The 26,693-nt window shown below is 44.0% G+C and overlaps 1 protein-coding gene and 1 long non-coding RNA gene across 4 annotated transcripts in view; one reads left to right on the top strand and one right to left on the bottom strand.

Annotated features, from left to right (window-relative positions):
* The window catches only part of LOC143940167 (uncharacterized), a 75,550-nt gene extending 52,754 nt beyond the window's left edge, over positions 1 to 22,796 (top strand). Inside the window, exon 3 of the long non-coding RNA XR_013263827.1 lies at positions 22,602 to 22,796. This is a non-coding gene — a long non-coding RNA (uncharacterized LOC143940167). The remainder of the gene's footprint in view (positions 1 to 22,601) is intronic.
* Positions 1 to 26,693, bottom strand: part of CSTPP1 (centriolar satellite-associated tubulin polyglutamylase complex regulator 1) — a 235,373-nt gene that overhangs the window by 77,299 nt on the left and 131,381 nt on the right. For all 3 annotated transcript variants that reach the window (XM_077461248.1, XM_077461257.1, XM_077461266.1), the window contains exon 3: positions 22,790 to 22,920. In XM_077461248.1, the coding sequence (XP_077317374.1) occupies positions 22,790 to 22,920 (131 nt within the window). The remainder of the gene's footprint in view (positions 1 to 22,789; positions 22,921 to 26,693) is intronic.

The raw sequence follows: 26,693 nt of genomic DNA on the forward strand, positions 1-26,693 counted from the left end.
CGCTCACATGCCGCTCTTGGCCACGCCCCCCGAGATTGCGTTTTTTTAACAATTAATTGTGCAGCTCTACTGCTGGCTTTTAATTAAAAAAAAATGTATGTGCACTCCCACTTTAAATACAGAGGAGATGGAAACAGAGAGATCTGATGGGCTGGCCAGCCCATCAATCAAATTGGCAGATTTAAAGAGGTAGACGGTTGTAGACAGAAGTTAATGTAAATAAGAGTAAAAAGCTTGCTGATTAAATAGTGGATGATGATAATTTGATGACGTTTGAAAAAATCGATCAATTAATTGATTAAATACATAAATATAAATATACTTCGGATATAAAATGAATACATTTGTATGAATAAACTAAAAAATGAATTAACAAAATCACTATTAAATTATTAATAATTGGTAATCAATCAATTATTATAAATTATAATGGGTTAATGAAATGGTGAAAATGGAGGTAGGAAAGGACTCTATGCTAGATGTAATATTAAGGGTATATCTGTTATAAATTCTATCATAGCCAAAAATACTTCTCAAATGGATAAATCAAATCAAATCTTCAAATAATAAATGGTTAATGGATAATTATTATTATTATTATTATTCAGGATTTATATAGCGCCAACAGTTTGCGCAGCGCTTTACAATATGAGGGCAGACAGTGATGGTGATACCTACTAGGTACATATGTGTGCACACATATAATCATACACAATACGATAACTACTCATGCATATACATACCCACATACCTGCATATACGTGCAGTTGTAAATGTGTACATGTGCAACAAACGCATGTATACACATGATTTTAAGGTTACTTTCTACTTTCTGTCCCCATACTCTCTAGAGGGAACACAATACTATACAAAAAAGAGAAGGGGGGGGGGGGGTGGGGTGGGGGAGAGTAAAAAAAAAAAAAAGGGGGGGGGTGGTAACTTTGTGTTTGTTGCCCAATGCGAGCCGTTTGGTGGAGAAACTGGGTGTGCAGTCACCGATGACCAGGCAACCCACAGAGGCTTGACCGGGGGGGATCACACCAGCACTTGTTAAATAACATTGCTGATTTCGATCTCCTCATTCATTCCTCTGGACGACATGGTATCCAAAGTGAAGATCCAATACGTTTCCTGACGACACAGCCTTTTCAAAACGTTCTGCTGGGGAAAATGTATCTGGAATTGATTCAAAGACCTAAACTTTTAGATCTTTGGATGATTGCTTATGATATTCCAGAAAGTGGTGGGGGACACTATGTTTAGGGAGACCATCATCACATCTGCGATGTTCCCCAAATCTGTCTCGAAGGGCCCTGATTCTACGGCCCACATATAGCATGTCACAAGGGCAATCTAGACAGTAAACCACAAACATGGAAGAACAGTTATGGAAGGTGTTGAATGTGTATGTCTTACCCTTATAAGGAAAGGATTTTTGAACATGTTGAATATGAGCACAAGTCAGGCAAAGGGATTTCTTCCACTGAAACATGCCCACCAGAGGAATGAGTGTTAGTTGACTGTTAATGGATAAAGATTGGACAGATTTCATTTTGCTAGGAGCAACTTTCCCTTTTATATTCGGAGTAGTGATGGACGAACGTTTCGCCCGGCGGTCGTTTCGCGGCGAATTTCCGACATTCGCGGTCCGCACGTTCGAACGCCTTTTTCCGTCGTTCGCCGCGGCGGACTTACGTGTTTAATGTATACAAGAACTTTAACCTTTGGTGACACGTTTATCATGTGATACAGGACAGCCAATTGAGACATGACAGCACATGGACACTTGGACATTCCCCCTAACCTATAAATACACCCGATCCGGTGGCCATTTTACATTCTTTCTTCTGTTACGATAGGGACAGGTTCCTGTGTGGAGTAGGGAGAGATAAACCACTAGCTATTTGGTACACAAAAGTTCTTTTCAGGACTGGTATAGGTGTTAGGTGTTGATAGGTTTGCTGTGCTGCTGATTCTTGCAGCAGCCTGAGTGTCTTTTGTTAGTTTAGAGAAAGGGAAAGGACGGTGTATGCTACAGGGACAGCCAGATTAGTCTTTCATCATCATCATCATCATCATCATCATTAGCTGTTACTATCAAGGTCCACAAAAGAGCTGTTCCAGTAACCACTAATCGTTCTCTTTTTTTGCCAATTTGTATAGGGACAGGAAGGAAGCAGTGTTGTCAGGCAGTGAGGGTAATTTTAAAGACTTGCTGTTATTATTAGTTCCACAAAGGTTCTTTTCAGGACTGGTATCAGTGGTACAGTAATAGGCTTGTACATGTATAATATTCTTTCTTCCAAATATAGAAAGGATATTATACTTGACTGCTGCCCTTCTGCTGCAGTCTGCTAAACATTCACAACTCACTTGTTCCACAAAAGTTCTTATAAGGACTGGTAACTTGGTATAGGGTGCTACGGTACATAGGCTTGAGTGCGGTACAGTCTGCTGTTCTGTAAGGACCGCTATCGGTCCACAATAGATAGGGTTGACGTGCACCACTGCTGACCGCTGCCCTATACTGCAGCAGTCCTTCAGCGGTATAGGGACTGACGTACAGTCTGCTAATCACTAACACACAACCTGCTTGTTCCACAAAAGTTCTTATAAGGACTGGTAACTTGGTATAGGGTGCTACGGTACATAGGCTTGAGTGCGGTACAGTCTGCTGTTCTGTAAGGACCGCTATCGGTCCACAATAGATAGGGTTGACGTGCACCACTGCTGACCGCTGCCCTATACTGCAGCAGTCCTTCAGCGGTATAGGGACTGACGTACAGTCTGCTAAACACTAATACACAACCTGCTTGGTCCACAAAAGTTCTTATAAGGACTGGTAACTTGGTATAGGGTGCTACGGTACATAGGCTTGAGTGCGGTACAGTCTGCTGTTCTGTAAGGACCGCTATCGGTCCACAATAGATAGGGTTGACGTGCACCACTGCTGACCGCTGCCCTATACTGCAGCAGTCCTTCAGCGGTATAGGGACTGACGTACAGTCTGCTAAACACTAATACACAACCTGCTTGGTCCACAAAAGTTCTTATAAGGACTGGTAACTTGGTATAGGGTGCTACGGTACATAGGCTTGAGTGCGGTACAGTCTGCTGTTCTGTAAGGACCGCTATAGGTCCACAATAGATAGGGTTGACGTGCACCACTGCTGACCGCTGCCCTATACTGCAGCAGTCCTTCAGCGGTATAGGGACTGACGTACAGTCTGCTAAACACTAATACACAACCTGCTTGGTCCACAAAAGTTCTTATAAGGACTGGTAACTTGGTATAGGGTGCTACGGTACATAGGCTTGAGTGCGGTACAGTCTGCTGTTCTGTAAGGACCGCTATAGGTCCACAATAGATAGGGTTGACGTGCACCACTGCTGACCGCTCACCTATACTGCAGCAGTCCTTCAGCGGTATAGGGACTGACGTACAGTCTGCTAATCACTAACACACAACCTGCTTGTTCCACAAAAGTTCTTATAAGGACTGGTAACTTGGTATAGGGTGCTACGGTACATAGGCTTGAGTGCGGTACAGTCTGCTGTTCTGTAAGGACCGCTATCGGTCCACAATAGATAGGGTTGACGTGCACCACTGCTGACCGCTGCCCTATACTGCAGCAGTCCTTCAGCGGTATAGGGACTGACGTACAGTCTGCTAAACACTAATACACAACCTGCTTGGTCCACAAAAGTTCTTATAAGGACTGGTAACTTGGTATAGGGTGCTACGGTACATAGGCTTGAGTGCGGTACAGTCTGCTGTTCTGTAAGGACCGCTATCGGTCCACAATAGATAGGGTTGACGTGCACCACTGCTGACTGCTGCCCTATACTGCAGCAGTCCTTCATCGGTATAGGGACTAAGAGTTTTGTCACAGGGTCATTTAAAAAATGACAGGCAGAGGAAGAGGCAGGCCCTTCCGCAGGGGTGGTAGGGGTAGGGCAGGAGCAACAGGCTTGAGCCAAAGTGGGAAGTTGCAGAAGGTGCGTTCAATTACTTTAAAGGATGCACCAGACTTGGTTGAGTGGCTCGCTCAGCCTTACTCTTCTGCACCCTCCTCATCCTCTCGATCTGCACCCTCTTCTTCACTCTCTGCTATGTGCACCCCCAAAGACACTACCACCAACAACACGACCACCACCACCACCACCACATACCTTCCGCTTGAGTCACTGGAATTATTTTCCGATCCATATCAAGAGGACATTTCTGATGCGCAGCCACTCTTGGTATTGGATCAGGAAGAGGAGGTAGCAACAAGCGCTACTCAGCAGTCTGACGACAGTACCCAGATCAGCCCAAGGAGGAGGTTGGTCCCCGGTGTTGCTGCCTACTCCGAGATCTCTACTTATAGCGGTGGGGAAGGTGACGTTGATGATGACGTGTCTAGTGATGTCACGTGGGTGCCCACAAGAGAGGAAGAGGAGGGGAGTTCAGAGGGAGATATGGACCAGCAGATAGGGAGGAGAAGCAGCAATGACTTACATTGCACAGCAGGGACAAAGCAGACTGCAAATGTATCAGGAGCGAGTCATCGACCATGTACGGTCACATCTGGCGCTCCCAGGACACCGGCACATGGCTCCGCAGTGTGGGCTTTTTTTAACGTGTCCGCTGCTGACAATAGCGTTGCCATCTGCAATCTTTGCAGTCAACGCGTTAGTCGCGGTAAGCCCAATACTCACCTAGGGACGACCGCCTTAAGAAGGCACATGAGCAGCCATCACCGAGCCCAGTGGGAGCAACGGAACACACAAAGCCACACTGCAGGCTCTCACCGTCCAGCCTCGTCTTCTACTTCTCCTTCTCCTCTCTCCTCACAATTGTCCTCCACTCCACCTTCCATCACGCCAAGCTCACATTTTTCTGCAAAAAGGCAGGCTTCCGTGGGCCTAATGTTTGAGCGTAAAAAAATGATGACGCCGGATAACCCTCTTGCCCAACGGTTGGCGGCTGGCTTGTCAGAACTCATAGCCCGCCAACTACTGCCATATAAACTGGTGGACTCGGAGGCCTTTCGCAAATTTGTGGCCATTGGAACACCACAATGGAAGGTCCCAGGAAGGAAGTATTTCTCAGAGAAGGGCATCCCAGAGCTATATGGCCATGTTCAGCGGCAAGTGAATGTATCTCTGGCACACAGTGTCGGTGCCAAGATACATCTGACCACAGACACGTGGTCTAGCAAACACGGGCAGGGAAGGTATATCAGTTTTACTGCCCACTGGGTGAACCTTCTGACGGCCGTCAAGCATGTAACCCGTGGCACCCGTGTAGATTTGGTTTTACCGCCACGGATTGCATGCAGGCCTGACTCTTCTTCTCCTCCTCCTACTCCATCCTCCTCCCTCTCCTCCTCAGCTGCCTCCTCCTTTTCCGCTGCTAGCGTCTCTTCCACTGCACCGCCCAAGCTCCCCAGAACCTATTCCACATGCCAGGTGAGACGTTGCCATGCCGTGCTGCGTCTGTTGTGCCTGGAAGCAAAGAGCCACACTGGCCCGGCACTCCTTTCAGCTTTGCGTTCACAGGCAGATGAGTGGCTAACACCGCTCAATTTGACAGTTGGTAAAGTGGTGTGTGACAACGGTGCCAATCTGCTTAGCGCATTGAAACAGGGCAAAATCACGCACGTGCCGTGCATGGCACACGTCTTAAACTTGGTCGTGCAGCGATTCCTTGTCAAATACCCTGGGGTCCAGGACATCTTGCGGCAGGCAAGGAAAATCTCGGCCCATTTCAGAAGATCTTACACGGCCATGGCTCGCCTTGCTGACATTCAGCGGCGACACCATCTGCCGGTCAGACGTCTTATTTGCGATTGCCCGACGCGATGGAACTCAACCTTCTATATGCTTGATAGGCTGCTCCAGCAGAAACGTGCAGTTAACGTCTACCTGTATGAACTCTGCGAAAGAAACGGTTCTGGGGAGCTGGGTTTTTTTTCACCGCGCCAGTGGCTGCTCATGCGCGACACATGCAGACTTCTGCGGCCATTTGAGGAGATCACCAAACTGGTCAGTCGCAGCCATGGCGCCATCAGTGACATGGTACCTTATGCCTTCTTTCTGGAGCGTGCATTGCGTCGTGTCATTGATCAGGCTGTGGAGGAGCAGGAGCGGGAAGATGAGGAAGTCGCAATGCTGGATGAATTCCCAGGGGGGGCTACTCTATCTGAGACAAGTCAACAACAGGAGTCTGATGAGGAGTCAGAGGAGGATGGTGCCGGGGCGGATGAGCAGGAGCAAGAAGAGCATGCTTTAAACCTTTCTGGGATCCCTGTTGTGCGAGGATGGGGAGAGGAGAATGAAGAGGACGACATTATCCTGGATGATGAGCAGGAGCCAGGCCACCACACCGCTTCCACTTTAGTGCAAATGGGGGCCTTCATGCTCCAGTGTTTTAATAGGGACCCCCGTATAAAAAGCATGAGGGTCAAGGACCAGTACTGGGTGGCAACGTACTTAGACCCCCGGTACAAACACAAAATGGCGGAAATGTTACCGCCGTCGCAGAGGGCTGTCAGAATGCAGCACTTCCAGGCCTTGCTTCGAGAAATGCTGCATTCTGCTTTTGCGTGCGCTGGCAGAGGAGCAATTCCCACTCCCAGAGAAGGATTTGCGGGTACCAATCCAACAGCGCCTGCAAGAAGAGGCCGGTTTGAAGATGTGTTGGTGACTTCGGATATGAGGTCATTCTTTCAGCCGACCCATCGACAGGTGTCATCCGGATCCAGCATCAGGGAACGCCTAGACCGTCAGGTGTCCGACTACATTGGGTTAACGGCCGATGTGGACGCTCTGAGGAGTGATGAACCCCTAGACTACTGGGTGGGCAGGCTTGACCTCTGGCCAGAGCTTGCCCAATTTGCAATCGAACTGTTGGCTTGCCCCTCATCCAGTGTCCTGTCCGAAAGGACGTTCAGCGCAGCAGGGGGGATTGTGACCGATAAGCGTACTCGCCTAGCTCACGACAGTGTTAACTACCTCACATTTCTAAAAATGAATGAGGCATGGATCTCGGAGGAATTCAACACATGTGACCAGTAGACCATGTATATGTCTATAAACTATTTTTTTAATCAAGCACACAGACCTTCTTAATTCATTTGGCTCACTTCCTTGACCCAAAAAAGCACACCGTACTATATGCCCCTACCCTCCTCTTTGAAGAGGTTGAGCGGTGTCATATTTCTACTGGGGCTGCTTATGATATCCCTGTGCTGTGCTGACTTCCTCCTGGGGGTTCTTATTATGAAGGGATCACACTATCCCTGTGCTGTGCTGACTTCCTCCTGGGGGTTCTTATTATGAGGGGATCACACCATCCCTGTGCTGTGCTGACTTCCTCCTGGGGCTGCTTACGGTGCTGCTGTCAGTGCTGTATGTCACGGTGCTGCTGTCAGCGCTGTATGTCACGGTGCTGCTGTCAGCGCTGTATGTCACGGTGCTGCTGTCAGCGCTGTATGTCACGGTGCTGCTGTCAGCGCTGTATGTCACGGTGCTGCTGTCAGCGCTGTATGTCACGGTGCTGCTGTCAGCGCTGTATGTCACGGTGCTGCTGTCAGCGCTGTATGTCACGGTGCTGCTGTCAGCGCTGTATGTCACGGTGCTGCTGTCAGCGCTGTATGTCACGGTGCTGCTGTCAGCGCTGTATGTCACGGTGCTGCTGTCAGCGCTGTATGTCACGGTGCTGCTGTCAGCGCTGTATGTCACGGTGCTGCTGTCAGTGCTCTGTATTACGGTGCTGCTGTCAGATGCCTCTATCACGGTGCATGTGTCATTCCGGTATGTCACGCTGCTGGTGATCATCTCCTGCACCCTCTTCTTTGCCTACCCTGGTCCCTGACCTTCCCTCTCCTCCATTGCCTTCATTAGCTCCATAGTCCTGAATTGTTAGAACAATTTCCCAAATAAAATAAAAATGCTTGTAGTTATCGATCCCAAATTCACCTCATACATGTATTATGTCATTGTCCAGATGGTGGGACTACGTTTTACCCCCTAATAATTACCACGTGGCCGCAAATTCGACATGAAGGTTTGCAAAGTTCGCCTCCCATTGAAGTCAATGGGGCCCGCGGCGAACGTTCGGTTTCGCGAACGTTTGGGTCCGTTCGCATTTCGCTTTCGCGAAACGTCCCGTCGGAAGTTCGTCCATCACTAATTCGGAGCCTTCCTATAGGCAACTTGTGGCGCTGTAGGAATAGTGTTTTTTAAGTGTAGGTCTTGCTGTAGTATAGACCAGTGTTTTTTTTTTAAATGCTTTCCATTTTCCAATGTTTGTTGTGATATTGTGATCACGCACACATTTTATGTATACCTATATTCCAGTTGCTATATAATTTTATGTTATTGCCATATCTAGCGCTGCTCTTCAACCCTGTTTAAACCAAATTCTGGACCCAAATGTCTTTAATGTCATGGGATAAAATGGCTGCAAAGGTCAACAAATGTACCCCTACTGTGGTAATGGGGGTGCCCGCTCACTGAGAAAGAACGTGTTTGTTGGTTTTAAGGATTTATGGGTCCAGGAATTACAGAAGAACAGAGTAGACTTTGCCTTGGAGGCCTTGGGAAAACTAAACAAACTCTTCTCAGGAGTAAAGGGTTTCCCAGATGGTGATTCTGTCTGGTCTGTGTGTAGCAGAACAACATTTGAGCCAAAGTGTCCTCTGCATGTGTATTGAAAACGGTCCATTCTGAATATTTGACACATAATATCTGCTAGGTCTACAACACAGTAGAGTAGGGTCACAGGCATGAGCTCTATAAAGCCAGCTACAGATGGCTGGAGTCTCAGCCGGTTCAGCAAAAACGGGCCAAGATTTGAACTATGTATGGGCAGACTGAATGTACAGAAGCTGATCGATTGATCAACTTGGGTATAACCAGCCTGCTGGATTTTACATGCTATTATTGCTAGTGGCTGTTATAGCTGCCAGCAATAATAACTGTATTCTCCCAGCAAGGGTTGGCTTCCCCACCCTCCAAACCCACCAAAAGAACACAATTGATCCACAACACGTGGTTGCATGAAAGAAAACTTACTCCACCAATGGCCGGCCTACCATAGTAGAGCAGGGTCACAGGCATGAGCTCTATAATGTAGTAGAGTTGGGTCACAGGCATGAGCTCTATAATATAGTACAGTTGGGTCACAGGCATGAGCTCTATAACATAGTAGAGTTGGGTCACAGGCATGAGCTCTATAACATAGTAGAGTTGGGTCACAGGCATGAGCTCTATAACGTAGTAGAGTTGGGTCACAGGCATGAGCTCTATAACGTAGTAGAGTTGGGTCACAGGCATGAGCTCTATAACGTAGTAGAGTTGGGTCACAGGCATGAGCTCTATAACGTAGTAGAGTTGGGTCACAGGCATGAGCTCTATAACATAGTAGAGTTGGGTCACAGGCATGAGCTCTATAACATAGTAGAGTTGGGTCACAGGCATGAGCTCTATAACATAGTAGAGTTGGGTCACAGGCATGAGCTCTATAACATAGTAGAGTTGGGTCATAGGCATGAGCTCTATAACATAGTAGAGTTGGGTCACAGGCATGAGCTCTATAACATAGTAGAGTTGGGTCACAGGCATGAGCTCTATAACGTAGTAGAGTTGCGTCACAGGCATGAGCTCTATAACGTAGTAGAGTTGGGTCACAGGCATGAGCTCTATAACGTAGTAGAGTTGGGTCACAGGCGTGAGTTCCATTTCTTGGAGGACAAAAGGATCCATTAGGATAGATCCAGGTTGTTGAGACACAACCTTGGATCACAAGGCTAAAATCTGGCAGATGGACCTGACTGCAATGGCAGGTTGAAGGGCAGGGCCTGCGAGGGAGTGAACGTTTATCAGTTAGCACTGTTCCATGCTATCTTAGTGGGTAACAAAATACCTCCCCCTGATCTAGAGAAGAGAGGAAGGTGTTATGTAGTCCTAATACACCCACAGGGTGACATTGCTGTACAATATGGTTGCCACCCTTGGACAGGAAGGGAGTTAATGGCGGAATTACCAGATTAAAAAAGAAAAAAGTTTTAAAAAGAAAACAAAAGTAGGCAAGCAAACTAATACTGATAATAGCTGCAATACTATACATTTTTGTTCTTGGGTGTAGAAATGCTTTCATTTACAATTAGGAAACTTCATTTTGGACAGGTGATTGCCCTGTAAAGTAAATGTAAATGGCCACATCGATCAGTATTTTCACATGCCCTCTTCTACTGTCCCCTATACATTACAGACAGCGGTTCTTCAAGTCTAATGCAGAATCAGGCCACTGCTGTTGAGGGAAAGGATTTTCAGGTGGCACAATCTTCCTGTACATAGCCAGCTCTACTATGTTCTCCCCTGCAATGCTTGTGAACACCAATGCTCTTCTCACCCTCTCCCAAGTTGTGGCAATGGCATGCTCTGCATTCCTTCCATCCAGATTATTTTCTCAGCTACAAGTTCCAGCTCGGCAGACTGCATCCTAATTACAGGGGAATTTCTGTTGTATAAACTGCAAAATTAGAGCACTGCCTTTATTTCCCCAAACGTTTGAAGATGTTTAAAGGGAAGAGGGGAGGAGGCTGATACGCATACCGAGAAGGACAACACCGAGGAGAAGAAAAAGACACAGCAAGTTAGGGCGGAACTGAAGAGTTCTTCGGTGTTACGGTTATGAAGCTTATGGGTTCCTTCAAATCTCAAAATCTCTTCCACGTTTCATGAAGATTTTAGGAAAGATCATGGTGGGGTAGAGGGGCGAGAGAAAAAAGGAAAAGACTGATTAAGGGAGAAGGGCAAATCTTGGTAAAAATAAGCACTGCCAGGACACCGCGTTCTGTCCAGTATGGTCAATGGTATGGCATGTGTGGTGGAATGTTTCTTCTCTCTTCCCTATTGAAATGGGAATGACTGGGAATCAGTTGCATTAAAAAACTAGCAATCAATTTTGCCACTTGTTACTTACTAGTTAAAGCCATCATGGTCTGACTGTGACCATCGGTGCTCAGATCTGTTATGCTGCTTGCTTTTTTTTGGGCTGAGAATGTTCACTTTAAAGCCCACCTCTGGGTAAAACTTTTGTATGTTAGCTTGCACAGTTAAAATAATTTAAAGCTCAAATGAAATTTCAGTTTAAAGCATCCAAATATATTCAGAGTGGATCAAAATAAAAAGTTAATGTTCTAAAGAAAGCAGCAACAACCACAGTAAGAATGCCTGTCCCCTGCCAGCATGCTATGGAGAAGGGCCCTTGCTCATTTTGTAAAAAAAGCTGCAACGGTCAGACCTCAACCTTTAAAGTGGTTGTAAACCCTATTTTACAACCTTATGCTACAGGTAAGCCTATATTAAGGCTTACCTGTAGCTACCCCGGATATCTCCTAAACCATGCGGGTTTAGGAGATACCCCCTGTCCCCTGAATGTGCCGATGTCATTGGCACATGTGCACTGGGGAAAACTGAAGCAATGGTACCTATGTGCCGTTGCTGCAGTCTCCGTGCTGTTACCGGTGGCTCCCACACGCATGCGCGGGAGCGACGTCATCGTCTCCCCCTCCGGCTGCCGTCACGTCGTCCCGGAGTTACTTCCGGGTATTGCGCCTCCGATGCTGTGATAGGCCAGAGCCGCGATACCCGGAAGTAACCCTGGGGCGACACAGGGGCTTCAATCTGAGGTAAGTAATACATAATGAGCTAGTATGCTAGCTCATTATGCCTTTTTCTTGCAGGATTTTTAGTTTTTCTCGTTTTTTTTTTTTGAGAGGGTTTACTTCCTCTTTAAGTTAAACCAATAAGCTCTGCAATCAACAAAGTTCATGCTCCCTGCTGATTGGAGAGCTCTAGCCATGACTCAGAAGATGGTGAATAGGAGCTCTGCAGAGAGTCCACCCTTTCCACACTGGCAAGGGATATGCTTTTCTGCTCAGGCTGTGGCTGCTTTATAAAGAAAACAACTCTGACACTCCTGGAATGTATTTGACTGAATTAAACTGAAAGTTCAATTAGCCTTTAACCACATGCCGACCAGCGCACACCGTTGTACGTCGGCACAATGGCACGGCTGGGCAAATGGGCGTACAGGTACATCCCCTTTAAATCGCAGGACTCGCACCTGCCGCATACTCCATGACCATGCCTGTGGGTCCTGCAGACTCGATGTCCAGGGGGACCCGCGATCATGTCACGGAGCAGAAGAATGGGGAGATGCCTTTGTAAACAAGGTATTTCCTTGTTCTAGTGACATGACAGGGATCTACTGCTTCCTGTCATCGGCAGCAGTGATTGCTGTCATGTCAGTGGTAGCCCCCCCCCCCCAGTTAGAATCACTCCTTAGGACACACTTAACTCCTTGATCGCCCCCTAGTGTTTAAACCCTTCCCTGCCAGTGTCATTTACACAGCAATCAGTGCATTATTATAGCACTGATTGCTGTATAAATGACAATGGTCCCAAAATGGCTTCAAAAGTGTCCGATGGCAGACCGCCGCCATTACTAATAAAAAAAATTATAATAAAAATGCCATAAACTTATCCCCTATTTTGTAGACACTATAACTTTTGTGCAAACCAATCAATATATGCTTATTGCGATTTTGTTTACCAAAAATATGCTGAAGAATAAATTTCAGCCTAAACTGAGAAATATATATATATATATTTTTTTTTGGGGGGGATATTTATTATAGCAAAAAGTAAAAAATATTGTTTTTTTTTTCAAAATTGTCACTCTTTTTTTGTTTATAGCACAAAAAAAAACAAAAAAACGCAGAGGTGATCAAATACCACCAAAAGAAAGCTCTACTTGTGGGGAAAAAAGGACGTCAATTTTGTTTGGTTGCAACGTTGCACGACCGCGCAATTGTCAGTTAAATTGACTCAGTGCCGAATCACAAAAAGGGCTCTGGTCAGGAAGGGGGTAAATCCTTTTGGGGCTGAAGTGGTTAAAAGAGAAGTATGTTTTTTGTTTTTTTTCCCCCATTTCAAAATCATATTTACCTAGGTGGATGAAGCATCTGTCCCCTGCCGTGTACACACAGTCGGACTTTCCGGCAGAAAAGGTCTGACGGAACCATTCCGTCGGATATTTAGATCGTGTGTGGGCTTCATCTGACTTTTTCTTTCGAAAATTCTGACGGACCTAAATAGAACACGTTTTAAATCTTTCTGACAGAATCAATTCCTATCTGGAAATCCGTCCCTCTGTATACTATTCCGACGGACCAAAAACAACGCAAGGGCAGCTATTACTTCCTTTTTCTAGTCCTGTCGTATGTCATTGCGTTTTAAACTATCGGACTTTGGCGTGATCGCGTGTAGGCAAGTCTGTTTCAGCGGAACTCTGTCAGAAAGACCATCAGAGTATATTCTGATGGGAAAACCGGTTGTGTGTACGCGGCATTAGACGGAGAACCGAGCGATCAAACATCCAAGTACCTTTTCCCCAATCAATATACAGCTGTCACATGATGCATATCTTTTCCAGCCTATCTCTAGGAAAACATAAGCAGGAGGAGCTTCTAGTCCTCTACTACTGGTCACATGTTCATAATAAAAAATTTATAAAAATAAAGTAAAAAACAGCCCTTGGGATACAGAGTAAATATCAATCAATATTGTTTTAAATCATCCTGCAAATATATATTGGAAAACAAATCTTTATTATTTTTGGTCATAACATTATGTGGGCAGATGTCTGCCAATCCCATTTTGTGTCACACCCTTCTAGGCTTAGAATAACAGGGAGGAGAAGCCTCCATCAATTAAGATGTAATATCCCACCCCCACTGTGTTTATCTGGTTAGTGGGCATGGAGGAGGGAGGGAAGTGTAATTTGCCACTGTGTATACGCCCACATGTGTGACTCTATAGTCACATGGGCTGCCCAGATGTGATAGGGAGGAAGTGCTCAGCATAGAAACTTACTTAAAACTGAGCATGTGCACAGGTACCAAAGCTGCTTTGCAAAATCACCAACTGCATTGGGGATATGGACAGAAGGGGCAATAGAGAACAGTAGGATCAACCAGGTTTTTTTGCAGAATACAGAAAAGGAATCCATTAAGCCTGGTACCCTCCCTTCTAGATTGTAAGCTCTAACGAGCAGGGCCCTCTGATCCCTACTGTATTGATTTGTATTGTAAGTGTACTGTCTGCCCTCATATTGTAAAGCGCTGTGCAAACTGTTGGCGTTATATAAATCCTGAATAATAATAATAATAAGTACACACGATGAGATTATGGGACAAATGATCATCCCTTTATTTTTTTTGCATGCTAGTCTCCATATCGAAAATGAAGAGGCTACTAAAGTTACGAAAATTTTCGTATCACAGAATGAATATTCGGAAGTGATGTAATGTGTTGCATTGTATTTTCGCAAGAAAACTGTGCTGATTAAACGAAAATCGGACGTTCTGGTATCCTGCGAGAACATTTTTTGTGTTTGTCCCTTTGGATAATTTCAGACGAACTGTCGTGCTCGGCTCTCAAAAGCGGTATTAACAATCAGATTATCGTACGATTTTTTCGAAAGCTGTATTTTTTGTCCGATCTTCTGATTGTGTGTACTAGGCTTTAGTGAATGACTGAGTATGAACAGCATGTAAAACAGCATTTATTAACAGTTTTTTTATGCTGTGGGTTTAACCACTTGCTTACTGGGCACTTTCACCCCCTTTCTGCCCAGGCCAATTTTCAGCTTTCAGCACTGTTACACTTTGAATGGCCATTGCTCGGTCATGGCTTTACCCAAATTACATTTTTATCATTTTCTTCCCCACAAAAATAAAGCTTTCTTTTGGTAGTATTTAATCATCACTGGGTTTTTAATTTTTTTGCTAAACAAAAAATGACTGCAAATAATAAAAAAAAAACATTTTTTATAGTTTGTTATAAAATTTTGCAAAAAGATAATTTTTCTCCTTCTCTGATGGGTGCTGATAGGCTGCACTGGTGGGCACTGATAAGTGACACAGATTGGCACTGATTGGCAGCACCGATGGGCACTGGAGGGGACCAATGTCGCTGTAACAGAAGCCGGTTAACGGCTTTCTTTTTTTTCCTCACACTGTGAAAAAAAGCTGATGACCGATTCTGTATACTTTCGATACTTTTGATGAGCTGTCATTGGCTGAAAGCTGATCGCATAGTAAAGGGGCTGCTGTGATTGGCCCTTTACCCTGATCTGTGATCAGCCGAGTCTCAAGAACTGGGCATTCATAGAGCGTGCCGCCTGTGCGCTGCAGGGGGCATGCAGGCAGTGCAAGCACAGGAGGACATCCATGGATGCCCTCCCACTATTTTAAGCCCACACTATAGCTGTCTTTTGGCAATAGCACGGGTGCCAAGTGGTTAATGACACTTTCATGTTAATGTTAGAGGCTGGGAAAAGGGGTTAGATTAGCTGGTAAAAGAGAAAAGTGTAGTAATCCAAAACAACCAATGACCAATGCAAACAAAAAAATTTGAAATTTCATTGTGCTCCCGTAGGGATTGCTGTGTGTAGACTTCCCTGGGCTTTTCCCCTACTTATCTTGCAGCCAGTTACTAGGGCTATCACACAACCGCCCGTGCTCTCATCCGCTCGTTTCTAATAATCAATCCAGGGATTTGTTTTTTATGGAATTTATTGTTGATAGAAAAAGGGAATAGTGGGATACTCCAACTGGAAAAAATTACAATTAAGGACAACTCTCACTCGGCCTCACAGGTTAGATGTGGTAACAGACTTGCTGCTATACCATACAACACTTGTATGAGAAATATACCGTATTTATCGGCATATAACACACACCTTTTTCCCCTTAAAATCAAGGGAAAATCGTGGGGGCATGTTATACGTCGATCCCCCGCCGATTGTGAGCTCCTTTTGCCCAAAAGCCGCCGAGGGCGGCCGAAGGCGACCGAAAGCGGGACATCCGGCTCTATATCTTGGCGGCACCATTTTTAAATGGCAAAGCTGAAAATTACACTGACAAGGCTGCATGGCAAGGCTGCAAATGGCACTGACAAGGCTGCAGATGGACACTGATAAGGCTGTATTGATGGGCATTGATATATACGTTTTTTTTTCCTTAAACTTCCCTCCAAAAAGTTTTTTACCTTAAAATTCCCTCCTAAGCTTGGGGTGCTTGTTATACTTGTTATATGCCGGCGCGTGTTATAAGCCGATAAATACGGTAAGTCCTTTGCTTGCTCTGGCAGCAGACTTGGTGAAACTGTCTATCTTCAGGATACTCACTAGCATCCTCTTTTTGCCAACACCTGTCCACTGACTATTACCTGAATGGGTGGCCCTCACAGGACAGGCCCCATGACACAAATCTGTACTCACTGTAGACCAAAGCAGATCCTTCCTAACGCGTCTTCCTTCTGGTCAGCAGGACATCTGGGCACCTAAGGCCACATGCCAGCTTCTACAGCGGAGGAGCAGCCACCCTCTCCCTACGGGACCCCGCTCTCCAGCCGAAGATCCCAAGCACGTGTGCCCTTGGCATATAGTCACTCAGCATGCACTGAGGCATTTTCCTCTGCCAACGGCTGTGCTCTCACTTGTCAGGTTTCCTCCCACTGTCCAATATGCCCACCTATTGGACCAGTGTGAAACATTCAGACAACGTGAGCAGCACCTGAGCACCATGAGCAGACCCCATCAATGGATCCCTACTCCCTGGTAGGCAGAGAATATCTAAATTTACCTGATAGCCTTCCTAGTAAGCAGAAAGACTCAAAAACTATACTCCCTTCTAGCACCTACCTATGAGAGTGCTACAGATGGGATAAGAGCAGGGTTGCCAACTGTCCAAAAAATTACTAACAGTTTGTAAAAATCAGTGACTTTTACAACTGTCTATAAATATCAGGGGCTGATAATTTGTCATGCTATGTTGACTTTTGTAAGTATTGTCAGGGGTTCCATATCGTGTTTATACTGTTTAAATATTGATTATCTTAGTTTTTAATAGGAGTTTTGTAATTTTCCAGGTTGTCAGTAAATACTGTGCTTCATCATTAAATTTTCCATGTTTTATCAGTAAAAAATGCCATGAGAGGTTGGCAACCCTGGTTAAGAGCAATCAAAAAACATGTTATGGTTGCTATGGGTTGATGTGTTTTGCACTAAATTATTGCATGGAGCATTTCACATATTAACGGTATTGGTGCATGAAAAATACATTGCATTAGGGCTATGCCTTCAAATATCTGCTGTCACCTAAATTACCAAACATTAATCTGTCACTTCCCTCTTTAATTACTAAGTTTCAGATTAAGTGAAAGATCAGACCGGCTGTAATGTAACACTGGAGTCAATTCTGGGGATAATACAATGCAAGGAAAGATTGACAGCTGGAGAAAGGATGTGATAAATCATACATGGCTGAACTAATGATACAAGGTCAAGCCACAAGGAGAGTTAAATCTAATACTAAAATAACCAAGAGAAACTTTGGGCCTTGGGTGTAATTACCAAAGGGAAGGAAAGTTCAGGGTTTGCCTGTGGCAACCACATTCAATCTGTCATGTTTTATTGCAGTTCAAGAAATAAAATAAAAAGAAAGTCCATCTGGGCAACACAGACAATTCCATTCCCCCGGGTCTCACAAATCAGTCTGTTGTAAAATAGGAGTTAAAAATTCACAAAGGGGTCTCATAACCATATGAAAAGTGAGAAGTTTTATGTTAAAAGATTTGAAAACACACATCAGGTTAAATCCAAAACTGCTTTTTCAAAATGCTTATGGGAAACCCATCCTTGGGTTTCATTTATGTGCAATATTCGCAGTGCCAGTACTGGCCAAGCCACCCAATGGCAATCCCTTCATTAGTCATTTTACAGTAGATAACCTGGGATTCCCATCTCTGAATCTTGCAGTGGCGCAACCCTTTCATGATGCATGATGTTCATTATGTGGTACAATATATACTTTACAATACTCAGTTAAGTACAATGTACTTTATTTTGCACACTCCATACTACTCAACTTTGTACATCAGCCTTTTTACCCCCCAGAAGAACCACTAAAATAATTTGAAGGCATCTGGGAAACCGTAGCTTAAAGTATAACTTAAGGCAAATCCTTTTTTCTTTAGTTTTGTGGAGACGGATTAGAACTGTCAGGTTTTAATTGCAGTCTGTGCTCCTGTTAAGGAGATTCACCCTCTCTATTTGCCCTGTTTGCCATGATCACTGAAAGTGAAATGAAGAAAATCCCAAATTTTGGGTTGTCCCCATAAAAGTAATAGGAGGGAAAATCTTCCAATGGGGACACCAGTTCTGCTGACCTGGGGGGGCCCAAGAAATTCCCTTAATTTATGGCGAATAAATGTTTGGCGCTTAGTGTAAATTTGGGTGCAGCACACAGAGCTAAAATAACCCCTGCTCCATATCCCCCTAAGGACACTCATTGGTAGTGAAACATGTTGGGCGGGGCTAGCCGATGAAGTCATCATGTCCACCAAGAGTAGATAGTGTGGTGGTTACTTTTTGTGCAATCATGTTTCCTCGATTATGTAAATGTATGCCTATTGGGCTGTTTGGGGTGTGTCAGTTCCTTTCTGAGGTTGAATATACCATACATGCCGCGCTATTAAAGAGGAAGTAAACCCTCATGGGTTTTACTTCCTCTTTATTCCCCTGCAAAGTAAAAGCATACTAGCCCATTGTGTGTGTGGCACTTACCTGCAAACGAAGCCCGCGATGTCCCCACTGGTGGGAGCATCCATCTTTGCCCCTCTTCCTTCCGAGGTCACAGACTCCGGCTCTGTGACTGGCTGGAGCTGCATGATGTTACTCCCACTCCCACCAGTCACGGCACATAATGACCTCATCGACACACTACAAGGTAAAAAAATCTCCTAAACAGCGCACGTTTAGGTGATATTACATACACAGTACAGGTAAGCCTTATTATTGGTCTCTAATGTCAACAGAGATCAACATCTTCTGGTAGGAGGCAGAGTGTGTTAAAGGTGGATGGATCACGTGGAGGAACACTTGCCTTGCATGTTGTTTGGATATACTCCCATGGACTTTATTATATATTTTTTGCACATCAGATTTGTCATGAAATATTTTGTGTATACATTTTATTGAAGAGGCATGAGTTACTTACTGTATGCATGGGATATTTATGAATATGCATTGATTAAAGTCTCATGCATGTTCTAGAAACTTTAATGCACCAATTTATGTTTATTGTTTTTTTTTTTTTTTTTTTTTTTTTTTTTAGTTTTTGGATTAGTGGGAAGTGAACCTGTAAAATCAAATAGCTATTTGTCAGTTTTGTTATTCCCTTAATTCGCAGGGATTTCCTCTCTGTTCCTGTTTGGCTATGGGACAGGAAGTGAAGAAAAATCTCTGAAATGGGGCACAGATGGTGAAACAAAATCTGACGAGATTATAACCCTCTCTTGCTCTATTCACAAAACATAAAGACATTTCCTATAGCTAAAACTAACTCACCACTGTCACCAGGAGGCAAAGGCAAAAATGCCTCTTACACTGGTGGTAAATAGGAAGAACGCAACACTTACAGAGACCTAACAAGATAACTGGTGTTGCGGCTTTGGTCCTGGAACTATGTAGGCGCCATCACATGGGAGGCCAATCAACCACAACTCAAGGAACCACGAGAAACCTATGGAGGGACCCTAGGGTTCCATAGAACAGTGGTTTAGAATATCAGCTGTACGCTAAACATTATATACTCTATAATGTTCTACAATATACACTATGATCACCAAGTGATCTACATTTTAAAATACATATCACTTAACTCCCTAAATGTTGCTGTAGATTACATACTTCATGCCTCTGCAACAACAATTTTTTTACTAGACCATCTCCAATCCCAAAAGACGGCTTTTTTGGGGAAACGTGGCTGGCAATCACGTGTTGGCAGGTCAGGTGGTACTGCAGCCGACTCGCTTCTTTCATATACTGCCTGTGATCCATGACTTTGGTGTAAGTGTGATTCTAATTTTAATTAAGCCTACTTAAAACAGTATCACACCATGAGGTTTCTCTCTATTTATATTCTGCATATATCTGTGTCAATAGTGGTCTTGTGAGCCATATGGAAGGCCTCTCTTTATCAACTATTGAGTTTGCCATAAGCTAAAGTGCCTTTCTATTGAAAAAGCCCACTTTGGAGAAGGAGCTTGTGTGTGTTTGATCTCTATGATTTGAGATCCATGTCATCTGGTAAGAGGCCACTTTTTTCAATACATGGAGAACTTTGAGCACTGTGGCTTAAGCACTGAGCACTGTATCACCATTTAATTTAAATGGACTCTTTTTGGCGAGATACTTCAGCGATCTCCCCCAGCTATTACCTTTTGTACCGCCTCCCACTTCCCTTTAGAATGTAAGGTCTACGAGCAGGGCACTTCAGTATTGAACTGTATTACAATTGTGCTGTTCCCCCTCTACATTGTAAAGTGCTGCGCAAACTGTTGGCGCTATATAAATCCTGTATTATAATAATATGATGGACTTTAATACAGTAATACCTTGGTTTGTGAGTAAGGTGGTATACGAGCATTTTGCAAGACGAGCAACATTTTTTTTCTATTGTAACTTGATATGTGAGCGCTGTCTTGTAAGACGAGCAGTAGAAGGATCACAGTTTTAATGTAAAAAAAAAAAAAAAAAGTGGAATTACACTCACAATATATATTTACTAGAGATCACAAGAGAGTCTGGTGCTCATCCATGTAAAACCGCTGGTGTATACAGTACTGTATGTGGCCAGAGGTCCAGGGGCACCAGTGGCTCCCAGCACTTCCTGGAGAACTTTGGAGACACTCCAAGCTGGGTAGGGCAGGCCGACCGTGCACCTGGAAGTGTCAACAGTTCCTGAGTGTCTCCGAGTTCTCTGGCCACATACAGTAATTTATAGACCAGCAACTTTACTGTATACACCAGCGGCTTTACATGGATGAGCACCAGACTCCTTAACATGGGATATTGTGTTTAACATTGTGAGTGTAATTCAACTTTTTTTACATTAGAAACTGTGATCCTTTTACTGCTCGTATTGCCCCCGGACCTCTGACCACATACACTTAACTGTATACAGTTTATACTGTCCTGTATTTTCTATTGACGTAATCATTTTTATATGAATAAATGGTTGTGGATCGAATCACCTGAGTTTCCATTATTTCTTATGGGGAAATTCGCTTTGATATACGAATGCTTTGGATTGCAAGCATGTTTCTGGAACAAATTATGCTCACAATCCAAGGCATTGCTATATTTAGTTCAAAAGAGTGTTTATTCAGATACATTGTACATTGGCCATTTGCACTTTATTATTATAAATGTGGTTTTCAACTTTTTAATTTTATTTATAAGTGATATCACATACACAATTGGTCATTCAATTATGTGTATCCGTTAACCCTTTTTTGTGTTTTCACTATCATATGCACAATTTTTTGTATGTCTAGCATTTGCACTTGTTTGTTGCATTTGAAAATTGAAAAATGTATTATTTCATAAAAACAGTATAGCGGTCAAAGATAACAACCATACATACAAGTGATACATAATATCCATTTATAGTATATAAGAAAAGAGCACTTCTCTTATGGCCCAACGTTTTTCAGGAGATACAAGACAAAGTCTAGATTTCCAGAAAATAACAAAGCAAACATGGTGTCAAACATGGAAACATCCTTGTGAGGGATCTCTCGAGCCTTGAGGATTTATCCTTTATTTGGTGACTTTTTTTCATTCTGGATATGTGTCCCCATTCTTGCTCAGCAATCTTTTTAACAAATATTTGACTCCATGAATGTAGTATGTGCACACTTTTTTGGCTACAATGTTTCCATGTTTGACACCATGTTTGCTTTGTTATTTTCTGTAAATCTAGACTTTGTCGTCTCTATTTCAGAGCATCTCCAACTATCATCTCCTTCATGACCCTGAAGAAGGGATTTATCTTGAATCTCCCGAAATGTGTCAGCCATAAGAGAAGTGCTCTTTTCTTGTATACTATATATGGAGATTATGTATCACTTTATATATGGTTGTTATCTTTGACTGCTATACTGTTTTGATTAAATAATAAATGTTCTATTTTTTGAAAATATTGTGTCTTTAAAAGTTCGCCCTTAAAATCCCTTTGTACCGGGGGGTACTTATTCTTTATATACAATATATTTGGGATGGTGGCAATAATAAAGGTTCTCTTCAGATAATAATACGTTTTTATGACAATTAAGAACAAATGGTAAAACTGTTTTAGTCCGTAATAAGAACAAAACAAATTTTCAATGTAGGCAATGCAACGGATGTGACTTCCTGTCCAGATATCTCATAAAAAAAAAAAAAAAAAAAAAAAAAAAAAGCTGCCCACTGTCAATGCAAGCCATCCATTAGTCTAACACAAGAGCTAATAAAGCAACTGGAAAAGCTGGGAAAATATCTCAATTGCTGTATAGAGTTGGGTACTTTTATATTTTGCATAAATAGTAACAATTTCACACAAAAACTTTTTTTTTTTTCCACTGGCCCTTTAAGGGAAACATAACTGGTGAATTGTAAACAAGCCATTGACATTCCCATCATGTGTTTATTTTAGATGGCCATATTGCCTCATTATAGGATGAAGAATTCATAAAATCCCTCTTAAGCGGACAAAGCTTTAGATTACTGAACCCCCCACTGCGGGATTGTCAGTGCAGATGGAAGCAACATCAAAGCATCTCATCTTCCAGCAATGTATAAATAATAACCTCCCCACACCCCCCATTGTCTCCCTCTTCTTACCTCCATTCTTAGCGATTGTCCTGAAGCATCTCCAGAAGAGTCGTAGAAAGGACGCCCGGTTATGAGGGGTGCACTGAACAAAGGAGTAATCTCTGAACAGGACGTGGGTGCCCTGAGACACACTGGTGAAACTACAGGGGAAGAAACACAGACACGGGTTACCCCATGATAAAAGTGATACAAAATACTTTACTTAACTGCTTAAAGAATTTGTGAAGTCAGTGAAAGCAACGGGCAATGCAGGATATGGTTTAAAATAACTTTTTATAGCTGTAATACATTATATATATTTTTAAATAAAACATTTATATACCTTATTTTTTATCCATGGCCACGTGGCTACACTGCCTTCCCTTCCTTTATTGGGGGGTGGGGGGAGTGGTATATCAGCATTGACTGAGGACGGGCAGCAGAATGAGCGTGGGTAGCGGAGCTGTTAATCAAGTAGAGCAAGATGGGCCAGAGTGCCTGGCAGCAAATCTGGCTATGGGCCTAAAGGCATGCAGTCTGTCTACATAGTGTCCTGAAGCTTCAATTAGCAAGCTCAGAGATGCAAACTGACCACACCAGCAAGGATCTATTTCCATTTGTTTGGTCAAATTGCAACAGGAAAATAGGACTGGCAGGATCACCAGGTATTTGATACGAAATGAGGGGAAGAAGTAGTAGCATGTATAGGATAGTGTATTACTATATTCATTTTAGAGTTACCAAACACTTTAAAGTGTACGTACCCCCTCAACTTCTCTCATTTGCTCCCTTTTGGTCTGTTAAATATATGCGCTCAAGACTGAGAAGCACGTGGGGGATTCTGTAGTTTACAAAGGTCAAAAGAACAGGGCTGACACCAGTTTGTGTACTTTCAGTCCAGAAAAGTTGTCTGCTGTCATCCCACATCAAGAAAATAAGGACCAGGTGCATTACTGGCAGAGCAACCAGTGATTTTGTGTTCTTGCAATGTCTCTGAAGACTATTTTTATGTGGTCCTCGCACCTCTCCTGCAGCTGCGGCACCCTCCTCATCTACGCCCCACCTTGTCTCAGCAGTTGGCAGCAGAGAGTAGGACCGGTCTCCTCCTACAGATCCTGTGCCTCTCTGTGCAGCTGCAGCATCCCCTTGTTTATGTCTCTCCTGGTTTCAGCATTCAGTAGACTGCGGCAGCTGACTCCAGTCCTCCTCTGAGCCTCCTCCAGACCCTGCACTTTCTGCTCCGCACCAGCAGCACAAGGTAAGGGGGTTGCACTGTGATGTAAGAGGGGATGGGCGACTTTTAACTTCTGATGGTGGGGGGCGCTCTGATGTAGGGGTATGTTCTGGACATCTGCTTATAATAATTATGAGAATACTACAATTCTATGCCTGTTGAAAAGGAGGGTTGCACACCGCTGGTATCATCCTTGACATTCAAACATGCTATAGAAAGTTGGTAACACACGTATGTAAAATGCACCTAACACACACAGCACCACCATGAACTAGCCCTAAGAACTTTTTCTGCAAGTGCAGAAAAACATTAGTTGCTCATGCCAGATGTCTAATGTACAATTTTCTGTGTACTGAACTGAAATTACAATGTTATCAGCTCTCAACCGGTTCTCTTGTGTTAATTACAAAACACTTCTCATATTATAGAGATGGGGACTGTTGCAGTACAAATCAGTATCCTCCCTGAGTCAGTTGATAACATTACACAGTTTTCAATCATGAGCTCACCCCTTTTGTCTCTTTAGGCTACATCTGGGTGGATGGTTCTCGTTGCTGGTCCACACCTGTACCGCAGCACAGAAAAACTTGCTGGATGCATGCAGATGCCATTAAACCCAATGGCATGCCGCATGCACTGAAAATTGCAACCGCACTTGCAGTTCCCGTGTGGGCTGCGATTCCAGAAATGGTGCTGGCACCTTTTCTCTGCATTTCTGGAGGCCTGCACAAAACACACCCACGGAGGCAAACAGATGTGAACCTAGGGTTACACATCACTAACTTGTTGCTGGCATTTACCTGTATAATATTAATAGGAGAGCCTAGGGTGACAACGCTGCTTTTCCATAGATAGGCAATTGTTTCAACATACATTACACTAAAAAGATCCACTGTTGTCACCATCAGAAAACCCTCTCTGGGAAATTCTTAATATCGTAATACAGGATTTATATAGTGCCAACAGTCTGCGCAGCACTTTACAACATGAAGGCAGACAGTACACTTACGATACAAATCAATACAGGAGGGATCAGACGGCCCTGCTCATTAAATCTTACAATCTAGAAGGGATTCTCAAGTGGAAACAAAAGATAACTGTGGGGGATGAGCTGATGGAGAAAATGAAAATACAGTTGTTAGGTGTGGGTAGGGTAGGCTTCTCTGAAGAGAAGGGTTTTCAGGGACCGTCTAAAAGCCTATAAAGTAGGAGATAAGTGTACAGATTGGGGTAGGGCATTCCATAGGATTGGAGAGGCCTTGGAAAAGTCCTGGAGGCGAGTATGGGAGGAGGTGACAAGGGAGATAGAGAACAGGAGATCTTGAGAGGAATGAAGAGAATGAGTAGGTTGGTATTTAGAGACTAAGCTAGTGATGTAGCTGGGGGCAAAATTGTGGATGGCTTTGTACGTTGTTCTTAGTATTTTCAATTTCATTCTTTGGCCGAGCGGAAGCCAGTGGAGGGATTGACAGCAAGGAGTAGCAGACACAGAGCGATTGGTAGAGTGGATGAGTCTGGCAGCAGCATTCACGATGGACTGAAGAAGTGATAGACTATGTAGAGGTAAGCCAATGAGAAGGGAGTTGCAGTAGTCAAGGCGAGAGATGACCAGTGAGTGAATTAAGAGCTTTGTTGTGCCACGGGTTAGAAAGGAGCGTATTTTGGAGATGTTGCGGAGGTTGAGGCGGCAGGATTTGGACAGTGATTGGACGTGTTGCTTGAAGGAGAGTTCAGAGTCCAGGACCACACCTAGAACCCTGGCATGTGGGGTGGGCTTATAGTTTTGCCATCGATTGTGACAGAGAGATCAGGGGAAGGGGCATAGGCGGGAGGAAAGATTATAAGTTCGGTTTTGGATAGATTGAGTTTGAGGAAGTGGTGTGACATCCAGACTGAGATATTTGATAGGAAATTATTTATACGTGAGGAGACAGAGGAAGTGAGCTGAGGGGTAGAGAAACAGATTTGGGTGTCGTCAGTATAGAGGAAGCTATGGGAGGCTATCAGTTGGCCCAGGGAAGAGGTGTAGATTGAAAATAGGAGAGGTCCAAGAACATAACCTTGGGGGACCCCAACAGAGAAAGGAAGAGGAGAGGAGGAAGTAGAGTTGTAAGAAACGCAAAAGGTGCAGTTGGATAAGTAGGAAGAGAACCAGCACACAGTACAGTCACAGATATCAAAGGCGTGGAGTTTTTGAGGAGGAGGGGGTGGTCAACCGTACCAAAGGCAGCAGAGAGGTCCAGGAGTAGGAGTACAGAATAGTGTTGATTGGTTTTGGCTGTTAGTAGATTGTTAGTTTTAGGAGAGCAGTTTCTGTGGAGTGTTGAGGATGAAATCCAGACTGAAGGGGATCAAGAAGGCCATTATCAGCGAGGTGGACACTCAGTCAGTTGTAGACCAGACGTTTGAGGAGTTTGGATAAGAAGGGGAGCAAGGAGATAGGGCGTAGGTTGTTAAGATTGGATGGGTCCAGTGAGGGCTTTTTAAGTATGGGTCTGACAAGTGCATGTTTTAGAGAGTTGGGAAAGATGCCAAAAAAGAGGGAGAGATTGAAGATGTGGGTTAGAGAGTGTAGCATAGAGCCAGAGGGTGAACGTAGCATTTGTGAGGGAACAGGATCCAGAGGGCAGGGAGTAAGGTGGACATTACCAAGTAGTTTAGTAACCTTGTCTATAGTGGTGGGGTTGAAAGAGGGAAGTA

The sequence above is a fragment of the Lithobates pipiens genome, unplaced genomic scaffold (assembly GCF_037356315.1).
Source record: "Lithobates pipiens isolate NorthernLeopardFrog02 unplaced genomic scaffold, aLitPip1_a1.2 Scaffold_10, whole genome shotgun sequence".
In the NCBI taxonomy this organism is placed as follows: domain Eukaryota; kingdom Metazoa; phylum Chordata; class Amphibia; order Anura; family Ranidae; genus Lithobates; species Lithobates pipiens.